The following is a 14504-nucleotide window of genomic DNA, read 5'->3' on the forward strand; positions in this document are numbered from 1 at the left end:
ATCCAGCAAGAGCAGCAAGTACAGCTCCATCTTCGCGCGCAGGTACTGGTCCCTTCGACTCTGTCCTTCTTGCGCTTCAATTATTTTCCAGTCCGCTCGCCGTCGCAGCTTTTATTACCTCGGCAGTTTCAGGGGCTCCGCCTTTGATCCTGTAGGTTCAGGTTTCAGGGTTGTTCATGATCTGGCCCCCCCATGGAATCTTGAATTCGTAGCCGTGGCTTCTCCCTCCCACCTGCTGTTGTTCTCGACAAAATCACCCATCGATCTTGGTTGCCACCGTCCATATATGCCTTGGCGACTCTAGCTTGTAGTCAAGTCCTGCGAGTGGGGATACGCTTACGCCTACGACGTCCTTGTTAGATCAACCAACGCTAGTACGTGTGCTCATGAATTTCACATCGATTTGAGTAGCTTTCAGCAGAAACGAAAACAGTTGTTTAGAGAGAGCTAGCTGCAGCAGCCAGCACGCAGCATATTTTATATCGGCTTAGGTTAAGAAATGGAGTGGTTGAGGGAGCAAGAACTGTGCCTCACTATTATTCTGGACAAAGTTCCAGACGCAAGAGTCATGTGTTGACTAAGGTGACTGATCTAGGCGAGACTTTGGTGTCCAAGTTTGACTGCGTCCAACTACTAGAGATTAGCGAAGCAGTAGTGATCCATAAGCTCTTAGCCTCTTACGAGGAGCAGAAAAAACCTACTGCACTTCTAGTGCGACTGGCTGAGGGAGAGAAAGAAGATGATACCTTCTACTCGCATGTCAGCTAGCCAAGTCCTAGACTAGAGGGGGACCAGTAGTGAACCAACACCTCCTAACAGCCTTCTGTGATGTGTTGTTCTGTTCTGAAAATCCAAAGGCAGGTTTATTTGACCCAAAGCGCCACACTGATCAAGAATCAATTCGTACCGGCCGGCGGGCAAGGTGCGCCGTTTCCATTGGGGAATCGGATCCATTACCTTTCCAACAATAAGGCACTGTTGTGCCTTTGTCAGTTGTCTAAGCAAAAAGCAGCAAAGATCGAGGCGGTTGACAGGTTCCTCTAGAGGTCCAATGCGCCTGAATTCTCTGCGAGTCCGTGACTGTTTTTGCAACAGACACTCAAATCAAATGTAGTGGCTGATGATCAAGAATACGGATGCCATTCTGAATATATTATACTCCTAACTCGTTGTGCTAATAATGGGCCAGCCCTGCAAGTTATAGAATCTGGCCAGTCTAACTACTAAAACCACCGTATACAGGTGGTGGCAATTTTTTTTTTTTTTTGCCATTTGCTAGTCGTGAAAGTATAAGGTTCCATCTCATTTTGCAGGGCCAGGGAGGTCAGATGGAGTTCGTGCTCATCATTTCACTGCCGCTGCTCATCCTGATCATCATCGTCGCCGTCGTCCTCTGCATCATCTGCCGTTAGGCTGAACATGCACATAGAAAAATATTCATCAGCCCCGTCTCTGCTGTGATGATCATATCATCATACCATGTGCTAGTGCTAAATTGACTTTGTACAACATGACCTGATAAAACCCTTTTTTTCTCTGCATTACCATGTGATTAATCGGCTGTAGCTCTATACATTGTTTCTTTTTTCTTCTCTCTCTTTTTTTTCCCCTAAAAAAAGAGGCTTCGATTCGATCCCGCGTGTCAGATTGGTTGCCTTTCCGTTATTCTGCATCCTTCGAGACCCGAGAAATGTGTTTTGAGGGGATCAGGCATGCGACTCGACACGCTTTGCGAATCCGCGACGTGCGCTGCTGCGGTTTTGTGTCGTTTGTCGTGCCGCCCCACGACGAAAGCGGAAAAGCGCAACGCTGGAACAAGAATCCTCTATTTGTTTGAGCAAGAAACGCAAAGAGAAGCTGATGAACTGATGATCCAGTCATCCAACAACGCGTTGCCGACACTTTACAGACAGACAGACATCTTAGAAACAGATTAGCGCTTCACCAACGCTACATGGGGGCATGCTGCCCTGTCCTCCACGTCTTCACCCAGCCTCCATGTCACAGCAGATGGTGGCCTTGCAGGTTGGCAGAGACTCTTGCAGAAGAGTCTATGGTCTTATTTGGGCCTTGTTTAGTTCCAAAAAATTTTGAAAAATTTTTCAGATTCCTCGTCACATCGAATTTTTAGACGCATGCATGGAGTATTATATATAGACGAAAATAAAAACTAATTGCATAGTTTAGTCGGAATTGATGAGATGAATCTTTTAAACCTAGTTAGTCCATAATTGGACAATATTTGTCACAAACAAACAAAAGTGCTACAGTACCTATTTTACAAAATTTTTTGGAACTAAACAAGGCCTGACAAAAGCTGCAAGCAACCGTTCTAAAGCGTTGCGGAGATGGAGCCACACTGCTATCGAGCGACGTACATACGCGGAGACGTTGATGACACATATTCTCACACGGAGCAAGCACGCCATCTGCATCCTCCGCGAAGAGTTCTGGCAGCCCAAATCATTGATGTCTATGTGGCTTGGGCTTTGTTTAGTTTCAAAATATTTTGCAAAATCGACACTGTAGCTCTTTCGTTTGTATTTGACAAATATTGTCCAATCATAGACTAACTAGTCTCAAAAGATTCGTCTCGTCAATTTCGATCAAACTGTGCAATTAGTTTTTATTTTTGTCTATATTTAATACTTTATACATGTGTCTAAAGATTCGATGTGATGGAGAATCTGAAAAATTTTGCAAAATTTTTTGGAAACTAAACAAGGCCTTGGATTTTCAGTGTGAGGCATATATGAGTTGTGGCCCGCGTTGAAGAAGGCCTCCTGCTGTACTGACTGCTGAGCTAGGCTGCCACATGGCGTGATAGTAGCAGGCATACCGGCACTCTGCACTAGGCTTTCGGATCAGTTCTAATTTTTTTTAATTTTTTAAAATAGGCATCGTAACACTTATTTTGTTTGTATTTGACAAATATTATTTAATTATGAACTAGCTAGATTTAAAAAATTCATCTCATAAATTACAGATAAACTATATAATTAATTATTATTTTTTATCTATATTTAATGCTCCATACATGCGCCGCAAGATTTGATGTGACAGAAAATCTAAATTTTTTTGCAAAATTTTTTAGAACTAAACAAGGCCCAATGTGCTAACAGTGAACACCTAAAAGTTAGCAGAATTATCCAAATATGTCACCTGCTAAAAAGGTGAGCTAACTAGTAACATAAATTAAACTCTCTAATTTTGACCATGTCAACATGGGCAAGTTAAAATAAATGCTATTATCGAAATATATTTCTTGAAGAATCGAACAAAAACAAATTTGATATTCTGGATGTCTGTGCAGTTTTGTATAAACTTGAGAAAGCTAATAAAGTTTGACTTAGGATAAAACCAAAATGAACTATAATTTGAAACAGAGGTAGTATTGTTAAGGTAGAGATTGCTACAAAGTGCTATGGGTTAGGATGCTAAACTTAGCAGGATACAAACAGGCACCCAAGAAGCTTAGAACCTGAAATTTCCCTTTTCATGGATTAGCCCGAATAAAATGCTGCTCATGGATTAGATTACAAAAGCCAACAACATATGAAACGGCACACCTGTCTAGCTACTGTTCTTTACACGGAGACGTCGACAGATGACAGACCTCCCAGCAACCGAAAACTATTTATGCCCAAAAGGGCCACCTTTCAAATATCAGCTACCGTCACTTTTTGTTTTTTTGAAGTGTATCGTCACTTTTGATACCAACATCTGAACAAACCACTGGATGAGATCGGGTTTCCCTGTCCTAGTTCTTTCAGGAATTTTGCCACGACATCACCTGACGTTGGAAGCCTTGGAGATCAGCAAGCAAAGGATGCATGACTGAAATAGCAAACACTGGTTGCAAGCCTGTAACAAAATGGATGGAATCGGTCAATCCCAAAAGGTTACTGGTGGTGTTTGAGAGGCTGTCTGATGTTGCATATTACTCAAGCACTAAGCAGATTTGGAGGAAACTGAAACACCAATTTTCTGTTTTATAGTCAAATGAACTACAAACTTAATAAATACAAAAAAGCAGAGACAGTTTTGCCAGCCCCTTCTCTTCTAAAGACAAAATGCAGAAACAGAACACAGTGACTTTAGCATTAAGGTGAAAATGGGCAATGGGACGTGCTCCTGGTTACTGCTCGAATGATGTTGTACTCAGTCAAGTAATGTAACAATGTTTGCAACAGGGAGTTGTGCTGTTAGATTATTTGAATACCAACATGACTCCATCATAGAAGTAGGAAAGTTAAAATAGATGTTAACCATGGATTTGTCTGTCATCAAGCCTAAGAAAGCAACAGACCAAACATTAAACTTTGCAGAGGAGACTTTTTCTCCAAATCCTCATACAGAAGGCTCACAAATGGACACAACATACAAATACATTAAAATCTTGACTCATCAATCGTTTCCAAGTTAATGTACAACGTAAAAGACAGTATACGTATCCCTTATCGTAGTTTAGAGTGAACTAGCAAATTAACAATTTCGAGGGCACGCCATATTGTTTTGAAATAATTAGGTTTTGTCTAGGTCAAAATACAAGTTGCTGATTTCATCTGAGCTCGAAATCATTGTTTTCTGAGAGAGGCTTTTCAAAGAACATGGCTATTTACTCTTTGTTTCAGAGAACATACAGCTAGAGTAATGTTTCTTTCTTTCATATATGTTTGTTTCTCTTCAGTTAAAGCACATATAGTAAGCACAGCACGATAGATGGTTCAGAAAAGAAAAGAAAATAAATATTGAAATGTGAAGATAAAAACATTTGGAAAATTCTTTTTACTACCAGTACATGATCCAACAAACAAAGTTAATGCACTCAAGACCAGTTCAAAATTTGATTAGAAACACACAAAATTTGAGGAGAGAAGAAAATTAACTCCTCTTACAACAGCATAATGTACCAAATCCAAGAATAATGTGCGGGAGCATATGAAACACTCAGAAGATCAAATACTTCTCTTCAAAACATGAATCCCACAGAAAAATGTTTATGCCTCCGGCAATTTAGACAAACAAACCCCAAGTTCAGCAGGATAACTTGATAAAAAGCTTAACAAATCAGTGACCGATAAAAAGAAGATACACAAATGAGCGGGGTTCAATAATTGTTCTCCTAAAAGGGTTCAATAATTGCATACTGAAGTGGCAACGAAGAAAGCAATCCTAATCCACCAACCGTACCATCACCATCCAATGTCCTACACTGCATCTATATCCAAATCCAAGGGACCCCCAAATATGTATCAGATATCTTCAGTCTTACATATTTATTCAATAAATGCTAAACAAGCAAGGGACCAAACCTAAAATGAATCATCCCTATTTTCCCTAATAAAGAAGGAAGTAAAATTGGACTAAAGCTCCAAACCAGTTGCCACCAAAAGAATCTTGAGAAACCAAGTAAAATTTTGCTATTGAGATGACCGAACTAGTACTGGTGTGATATATAAGATCACCAAAATGCGCAGATCAGAGTTGCGAATTGTTAAGAACAACAAAATTCCCTGTTATCAACGTAGCATTTCGGCAACCAGCATTTCGAGCACCTGCCTGAGCCTAGCAGGAACCAGGCAGCAATTACGTAATCAGGAATTCCTCGTCCTCCGATAATTAACATTCAGTGACAGCATCAGAGCTCATGAGAGAGAGAAGATGTGAATAGCCTTACATCCAGCCGAGGGCGCCCTCTCCTTAGTGCTTCTTGCTCCGCGCGGGCTGCCTGGACCCGTCCGTGGCGAGCCTGTAGATCCAGTAACCCTGCGACGGGAAGCCAAATTCACACCCCCTCCAATCTCATCCAGCAGGTGGCAAGCAATAACAGGAGATGCAGAGGACGCACGAGGGCGAGGACGTGGGCGGCGATGAGGAGGACGACGAGGAGCGGGAGGAGGTCGACGAGCCAGGGGCGGAGCCCGGGCACGGCGGTGGCGGTGGCGTCGCGCGCCATGGCGACGCGGCGGGAGAGGGAGAAGGCGCCGGGGTGGCGGAGGAAGGAAGAGAGAGGGTCGGCCGCCGGGTCGCTCGAGCCCATCCGCGTGGAGCGTGGTCCGGAGCACCAGCTCTCGCGTCGCGTGCGTGACGCTTGCTCACTCTCTGTCTGTCTCTCTGGGTGTCTCTCGGTCTCTCAGGCTTTCCCCGCGGCGTCGTGGGCTGGGCTGCCTGCGTTTCTGCGCCGGTCAGACTCAGATCGGAGGGGCAGGCAATGGGGAGTGGAGCACGGCACGGACGCGGTGGTTGGGTTCGGTGCCGTGCCGCTGTCTTCTGGTGCACCTAAACCGGGCCGCACGGCACGGGCCCAGGTCGCGCGGATTAGTCCCGTCACGCCCCGTCCGCCGCCGCTCTCCCCCGCCAGGAAAGTGTGCCGTGCAAAAATTAAAAAAAATTCTCGAGAAGTAGTGTCAAGGCAGTCCCCCGCGCACACACGTCTTTCTTTTTTTTTTTTCCCATAGCTTTCGAAGGGTTGGAGTCAGATCGAGCTTGGGTTGGAGCCAGAACGACACAATATGGGTGACGAAAGCTCGGTTTGGCTCCAACTCTTTGAAAGCTATAGACAAAAAAAAAGAAGGACATGAGTGTGTGCTTAGGGGCCTTGAGGTGGTGGGCTTGGAAATCTATCAACTATGGGCTGGTCATTTGTACTTTCTTGTAAGCTTCAAGTTTTAGAGTTATCCTAAGTCAAATATTTAAAACTTTAACTGAATTTTTAGAAAAAAAATACTAAGTTTTATAATACTAAATTAATATTATTAGATTTATCATAAAATATATTTTCATAAGATACTCATTTCATGTTATAGATATTGATGCTCTTTTCTATAAAGCTGATAAAATTTTGAAAAATTTGACTGATACGGATTCTAGGAGTTGAAGCATTCAGGGATAGAGGAAGTATATCGTTAAATTGTTAAATTATGAAGAAAACATCATGCTTGAGAGCATCTCCAAGAGATTAACCAAAAACACTAGCCAAATTTACTGATTTAGCTACTCTCTAAAATAGATTTGACAAAAAAAAAATATTAGAGTACTCTAATAGACTATGTAAAGGATGGCTAGTGAGGTAGACTATCCAAAGATAGAGAGTGAATAAGATGGAATCCGAGAGCTAGGCCTTGTTTAGATGTGAAAAAATTTTGGATTTTGCTACTGTAGCACTTTCGTTTGTTTGTGGTAAATATTGTCCAATCATAGACTAACTAGGGTCAAAAGATTCGTCTCGTGATTTACAGGTAAACTGTGTAATTAGTTTTTATTTTCGTCTATATTTAATGCTTCATACATGTGTCACAAGATTCAATGTGACGGATAATCTTGAAATCTTTTTAGTTTTTGGGGTGAACTAAACAAGACCCTACTAAATTTGAAGAGTCATCTATAGAGTCTGTTGAAAACAATTTTCTTTCATCAATAGCTAATTTATTTTTAAAAAATAATTTAGCTAATCTCTTTGAGATGCTCTGAGGTTGAGACGACCTGACCCGTCACTTTGGTTGGAAACTCCCGGTGTACGCACCCATCTGCTTGCATTATATGTGTACTTGAGGCTTATCCAAGCTCCAAAGTCTCCGCGTAAGGAAGAAACCTCATCTCATTGCCCAGTAATTTTGGCACCATCTAATATGGTTCTCCAGCTACTACATAGTACATATAGTGCACTTTCTTGTTCAATTGTAAGGATCAGCGCAAAACCAGGCTGCACTGACGTCCGAACGAACATCATGGGGAACTCTTCGTCTAGCGGTATTTGGAGTTTTCTCTTCTGGAGTGTTTAGTTTTCCATAGAATCCAAAATGCAAAATGACAACTACTTTGGAGTGATGAAATGTAAAATGCCAAAATTTTCAGAGTCATGTTTAGTTCCATCCAAAATGCAGAATTTATTGTCCTCATGAGAGCCTCTTGAGGCTCATTTTGTATTTTTTGGCCTCTTGAGTCTAAAATCTAAAATGAAGAATAACCATGTTTTTGCTAAAAATTTTGCATAGTATTTAGTTCTATTTTGCAAAATAATAGATTAAAACTCAAATTTTTTTGGAAAAAAAAGAGAACTAAACACCCCCTCTGTAGTACAGCACTGAGTTTAGTTGTTGCTGTTCTGTCGTCCGATTGCTGTGTTTCAGGCCGATCAAAGCTGGGGCAGGGATCTAAGGTGGCGCCTTCTTCTTCAGCTCAGCAGAGCCAGCAGACTACTTTTTTCTCAATCACGCAAAAGGTTTGCGCGTATTTTCATTAAGAAGGATAGTTTGAGTACAAGCGAGGCGGTTTACATATGCAGGATCGCTCTTCCTCGCAGCTCAGTCTAGACTAGCCTATTCTCTGAACTAGACGCCCCAGGTTCTTGGCTCCTGCAGAGATCCACAGCTCGACCTGTCCTCTGATCGTGTCCTTAACCGCGCTGAGCTGTGTGTTTGCTCCACGGAAGCATCTAGCGTTCCGTTCCTTCCATAACTCCCAGGCGATCAGGGCGAGAAGGGAATCGCCAGCAGACTACTTTCAAGTGGAGCATCAATGGATTCTACTCCTTCCTTGACAAGGGTGAAGGATGGACCTACTCAAGAGTGTTTGAGATCATGGGTCATATCATAACTGGTATTAGCAGAGTAACAGCTCCTTCTAATTGTTTTATTGCTTCACATAGTCCCTGTGTCTAGAATTTTACTACTTTCGTCGTCTAAAAAAGGATGCAGTTCTATGTTTGGTCTAAATCAAGCTATTTTAAATTTGACTACAAAATATTATCGACGTTTATGACTCCAAATAGACATATATTATGAAAATACACGACATGACTAATCTAATCGTCTAACAACACATATTTAGTAGGATAAATATTAGTATATTTTTATATAAATATGGTAAAATTTAAGATATTTTGACTTGGCAGCATGCTAGAATTGTATTTTCTCCAAGACAGAGGGAGTGGTAGATTGTTAATGATCCCTCTTTGACGTGTTTGCAGGTACCTGAAACTGAATCCAAGGGACAAGAAGAGTGGCGACGAGGAGGAGTATATTTCTCTTCAGGTTGAACTAGCGAGTAGTTCAGTGAAACACAACACTGTTGTAGATGCATCTTTCAAGCTCTTGATATATGACCAGTTGCACGGAAACCACAGCAAGCATCTAGGTAAAATAGCAAATTAGTTCTGCTAGGTTCAGCTTTATACTCACAACCCACTGATGTTTCAGCGTTTTCGAGTTTCTGTTATTCTGCAAAAGTATTCATGATTTCGTATACAAGTTTCTGGTCATTAAGAAAGGAAACGGATTAAGCTTTGAGATATTGTGTATGTGCAGTTAGTCATAATTTCCAAACTGCAAGCAAAAGCTCTGGGGTCTCGTGCATGACCTCTCTCAGGAAACTGAAGAAACAGTCCTCTGGGTTTCTCGTCAACAACAACTGCGTCTTTGGTGTCGAGTTCATCAAAGTCACCACCTCGAAAGCGAACGCAACGTCAGAAACGCTGTTTGTCCAAAAGACGAGCATCTTCAACGAGGCCAAAACTTACACTTGGGACATCGAGGACTTCTTTGCACTGAAGAACCCCGACTGTTCTCCGGAGTTCGAAGTCGGCGGATACAGTTTGCAGCCATGTCGGGTCGTCTGCACATCAACTTTGCCAAAAGTACCCTGGTTCCGATTCATGCAGATGTCCAGCTCGTAGAGCAGTGCGTCCGCATCCTGGGTTGCAGCAAAGGAAACTTCCCTCAACAGTACCTAGGCCTTCCTCTGTCGACACACAAGCTTCCAGCTTCTGCGTTCAACATCTACATCCACAAGTCCGACAAGTTCCTTGCATCTTGTCAGGCTGACCTGCTGAACCCAATGGGACGGACTGTCCTGGTAAACTCGGTGCTCGACTCCTTACTTATTTACTTGATGAGCTCGCTGCAGTTACCTGCGTCCGCTGTGCACGCAATGGATAGGAAAAGGAGAGCTTTTCTTTGGTGGGGGACAAGTCAGGGCTCTCGTCTCCGGCCGGGTGCCTGGTCGCTTGGACGAAGGTCTGCAACCCCCGTGAATTTGGTGGCTTGAGCGTTAGAGATTTGGGAATCCAAAACATCTGTCTGCTTCTCAAATTACTGCATCGTCTACACTGCCCACAATCGTCGGCTTGGGCAGAATGGGTGCAGAGAAGGGCTTCAGTCATAACCTTAAATGGGGATCTCCACGGCGATCACTGGGAGACCTTGAGGGCCATCATCCCACTATACCAAGCCATTACTTCTGTCATGCTCGGCGACGGCAAGTGCACCTCGTTGTCTCATTGCACCCTAAAACAGGCTTCGGTGTGGGAAATCAAAACAACCGGTATTCTGCCGACCCTGGTGCCCCGTCTGTCATCCACAGCAGAATAAGAACTACAACTAGTGCTCCATATCATCGATCAGATAAACCTAACCGCAGAACATGACAAGAGAAGCTCAACTTTCCTCAGGCCAGACAACAGTCTTAACAGTGGTGTGCTTTACAAGATGCTCAAAGCAAGGGGACAGGAGGACAATCCAAGGGCAAACTTCGTTTGGAAGAGCCTGGCTCCGCCAAGAGTGCAACTGTTTTTATGGCTCTTAACGCAAAGGAGGATACAGTGCCGCTTGGTGCTCTTGAGGAAAGGCATCGTTGATTCCGGAATTTGTGAAATCTGCAACGCAGCCGACGAGTCACCGGAACATATCATCCATGGCTGCTCCCATGGTCGCGGTGTTTGGACAAGCTTGAATCTTCTGTCCATGATCTCAGTGGATATGAATGACCTCCATTCAGTTCAAGCTCATTCTTCTAACCCGCTCCCAGAGCTGGCGTCTTTTGTGGCTTTGATCTGCTGGCAGATTTGGAAGGCAAGGAATGCAAAGATATTCAGGAATGAAATGAAAACAGTATCTCAGGTACTGCAGGAGTGCTTATCTGATGCCAATTTGTGGAAGCACAGGCTCCCAACAAGGAAGAAACCAGTCATAGACCAATGGTGCTCCATTCTAGTAATGGCTAGGGAAGGGCTAGGCTAGAGGTTGGTAGCCAAGCTCTCAAACCTCAGCAACGTGTGTTTGCTGCTTTGTAACTCTGTCGCACTCTTTACCCCCCACTATCTCCTCTGTAACCTCTCTAGCCTCTGTAAACTCTACAATCCCGCGAGCCGTTTCGGGCTAAAATAAAAATCTTTTCAGGTGGGGATCGCCTCCCCCCGTTGACTAAAAAAACAAATGGTGATGCCATCTTCAGCTTCGAACGCTTGACATGACTGAATCCTGTTGATTTTATCTGAATTGTTTTACCAGAAAGATTTGGTCATTCAATGCTATTATCATGAACTGAATTGTTACATGCTATCCGATTCGCAGGTATATCAGTATGTATCCATCCCGTGAAGGGAACCATCTCTCCTTGTATCTGAACCTGAAAAAGACCAATGATCTCCCCAACGACACTGCAAACCTTGTAGAACTCACTCTATCCATCAAAAACAAGGAAGCTGGCAATCGCCGGAAAGGAACAGGTTCGTCTACCCAGCAGGATTTGGAGATTTGCTGATGCGCAAGAATTTAGATGCCAAAGTATCTTTGCGTATTTGTAACTTATTTTGTGGGGAAAATCTAGGTCGGTGCCAGTTCTCACGGAAGGCACGTTGCTGGGGATGGAGTAAGTTCATTTCGCTGGGGGATTTCAAGGGCTCGTCAAATGGTTATCTCGTCAAAACTAAGTGCTGCGTTGAAGCGGAGGTTGCAATCGTTGGTTCCTCCAGGATGGAATCTGGCTGAATCGCAGTTGTGCGAAGGTGCCCATCTCTGCGTGTGTGTTTGCTTGTTCGTGCCACAGACACTGAAAGTGCGTATAAATGCCAGATAATGGTTCAGCCATGAACATATCCTCGATCGATTTGCCCAATTGCACGTCATACTTGTTGGTTTAGTTTCATCTACTGGCAATCGCCATCTGTTTGTAGTGTTTGAAATTCTTGATCCCATTTCCAGTGAAGAAACCCAATCCAGAAAATTTTCAGTTTCGTCCCTTACAGATGTGTAACTGAAATTCTAGTTTGAGGAGTAAGAAGTGACAGGAAGAAAATTAAGCACAGTAATACCACGTTACTAGATCATCTCCAAGAGTTCTAAAAGTGCAGGCTGAGTACCTCCCCTTAGGGTGGTCAGAGTTCGAGTCCAAGAGGACTCACTCTTTATTTATGGCTTCAGCCGCACTAATCAAAGGGAAAAAGAAGCTCTCTAGTCTATTCCATATCCAAAGCACAGGTCTAGTCATCTCATCTCACATAGCTATAATGCCGATGTGTATGAGTGAAGCATGAATTCGAGGGTTTTCTGATCTGCATGAAAAAATCTTCTTCTTAAGCCAAAATATCTAGGGGCTATCGCCACCGTGGATCGAGTTTTTCAAGAGTTCTAAAAAATACTTGGTAAATTAACGAGTATTCCAAGAGGCTAATGTATGTAGAGAGAGCTCGTTAATTTATTTTTCTCCAACTGTTTTTAATTAAAAAAAATACAAAAACCTAGCCAACTCGAAGATTTTTTTTTTGAACGCTACACTTGGTCCTCATTTGTGTGCTAGGCTGCTACGCCTACCGCTGCCACCCCTTGATACACCAACGCCGCTCTGGCCACCCTCAGCCATGCCTTAGCCAACCACAAAACAGGTCCTTGATCTTCCCAACCGGCCAGTAGTATGCGGCTAGGAGCTCCTCTAGTTGGCTAGCCTCGAATCTTAGACTATGCAATTCCATCACAACCCACTTGCGGTACTTGCCTTAGAATTAAGAATCACACTAAGGTCAATCTCAATAGCCAGTGTCATTACACGATTACCAAAATTAACATGTCATCAACACTCAAATGAAACTATCTATGAAATAATCCCAACAATGCAAGAGTTTCACTTTGACGTTTCCAAGACCAAACAAAGTATTTAAATGATACAGCTTGTTGGGATTATATGTACTCATGTAATCCTGTAGCCATTTCTCATCCGGCGTCAGGTGCACACGCACCCAACAGAACCTGCAATTTCGCATAACTAGGATGCCAAGATCATTAACAAAATGGCTACTTCTAATTAGAGGAAAACCATCAGGAACATACAGTGGACACGTCATCGTCAGAAATCAGAATATGCAGCAACCGAAACCAGATCATGCTCCTAGACTTAGACTTGTCTGCTATCGCAACCCTACCAGATTAGCTGCAGGCAAGCACTTGCATTCAGAATTAAACTCAGCTAGTTGCAGGCAAGCACTTGCATTCAGATCGACAACCAGGCAAACACACACACCAAAATCAACTACCTGCACAAGCACAAATCGATTTGCAGGCATCAAAATCAACTACTACCAGACATCAACTTGCACAGATCGAAGTTGTGCTACCATGAATTTGGTGCTTGCTGCGGTGTCCATCCTCCTCGCGGTACCGTTGGGTCAGCCCCGGCAGCGGAAATCACCGGCCGCGGAACTGGCAGCGACGACGCATGCGACGGCGCCTTCTTGAGTCCTAGCCGACTGCCCCTGTGTCCCTTTGCTACTCTGCTAGATGCAGCGCCGCCCGGAGCTCCCGGCGGTGGATCCATCCTCTACCATGCCGCCCAGACCTCTCAGCGCTGGATCCGCTCTGCTCTAGTTCAGACTACACGCACGAATCAAAAGGGAAAGGGCGGAGGTAGAAGTGGCGCGGGAAGAGGCAGGAAGAAGGCCGAGGAGCGCGCGTCGGAGTTTCGCCCGCATGGGATCGACGAGATGAAACCTCCCCACCTCAACGCGAGTTTCATGCTGTTTTGGTTACGGTGCCCAAACGTGTCAAGGCCATGAAACATTTGCATTCTCTCTCCTTCTCAAATCATGCAAAGATTACTTTTTTTGCTGACGTGTCATCCTAATTAATGTGCATGACACTCCCATGACATCTCCATTGAGACTGGCCTAACAAGTTCTCGAAGCCATTGCGCTAAACATATTCTTAAAAAGGTCATATTAGGCCAGTCTCAATGTATAGTTTCAACATGCTATCCTACCAAATTTGCTAAAAGTATAAAAATCCTTCTCCAACAACTCCTTATCTCAACTTGCTAAATTTTCCAAGTTGCTATCCAGAGGTTTCTACTGCCGAGATTTGTCAAGTTGCTATCCCAAGTTGCTATCCCGAGCGCAACTTGTTGGAGACACATATTCTTTTACCAAGTGAGCGGGTCCCATCTGTCATCCTCTATTTTTACCAAGTGAGAATAGCAACTTATTGGAGACACATCCTTTTTTCTTTTGCTAAACAAATTAGCAACTTGCTATAACTCAAGATTTGACAAGTGAATTTTACCAAGTTGTTGGAGATGCTCTTACCAAGACTATAAACTAGGTAACCGAGTCATATGAGTTTCATGGGGCTGAAACTCCTCTCTCATCTGATAAAACTTATTCATTTAATGACTCTACCAAATTAGCAATTCTGCTTATGGGGCACCTTATTTAATGTCCATGACACTTTCATTAAACA

At 43.4% G+C, this 14504-nt stretch overlaps 1 protein-coding gene, 1 long non-coding RNA gene and 1 pseudogene across 2 annotated transcripts; 1 reads left to right on the forward strand and 2 right to left on the reverse strand.

Moving 5' to 3' along the window:
* LOC8067412 lies at window positions 3367-6236 on the reverse strand. Its single transcript, XM_002467029.2, has 3 exons — window positions 5852-6236; window positions 5681-5769; window positions 3367-3864 (listed from the first exon to the last, which is right to left on the reverse strand). Exons 1-2 carry the CDS (start codon window positions 6041-6043, stop codon window positions 5704-5706), a joined length of 258 nt encoding a protein of 85 aa, XP_002467074.2. The 5' UTR covers window positions 6044-6236; the 3' UTR covers window positions 3367-3864; window positions 5681-5703.
* Window positions 7731-11768, forward strand: LOC110431609 (annotated as a pseudogene).
* Window positions 12836-13873, reverse strand: LOC110431836. Its single transcript, XR_002449297.1, has 2 exons — window positions 13388-13873; window positions 12836-13306 (listed from the first exon to the last, which is right to left on the reverse strand). It is a non-coding gene; the product is annotated as an uncharacterized LOC110431836 (long non-coding RNA).

Source organism: Sorghum bicolor, chromosome 1 (genome assembly GCF_000003195.3).
Source record: "Sorghum bicolor cultivar BTx623 chromosome 1, Sorghum_bicolor_NCBIv3, whole genome shotgun sequence".
Classification (NCBI taxonomy): Eukaryota; Viridiplantae; Streptophyta; class Magnoliopsida; order Poales; family Poaceae; genus Sorghum; species Sorghum bicolor.

What these genes read in the sequence shown, in the direction of transcription:
- LOC8067412 (XM_002467029.2), bottom strand. Translation starts at nt 6,043, where the DNA reads ATGGGCTCGAGCGACCCGGCGGCCGACCCTCTCTCTTCCTTCCTCCGC. An exon ending in CCGCCCACGTCCTCGCCCTC is followed by an intron (nt 5,770 to 5,851) that starts GTGCGTCCTCTG and finishes TTCCCGTCGCAG; the next exon opens with GGTTACTGGATCTACAGGCT.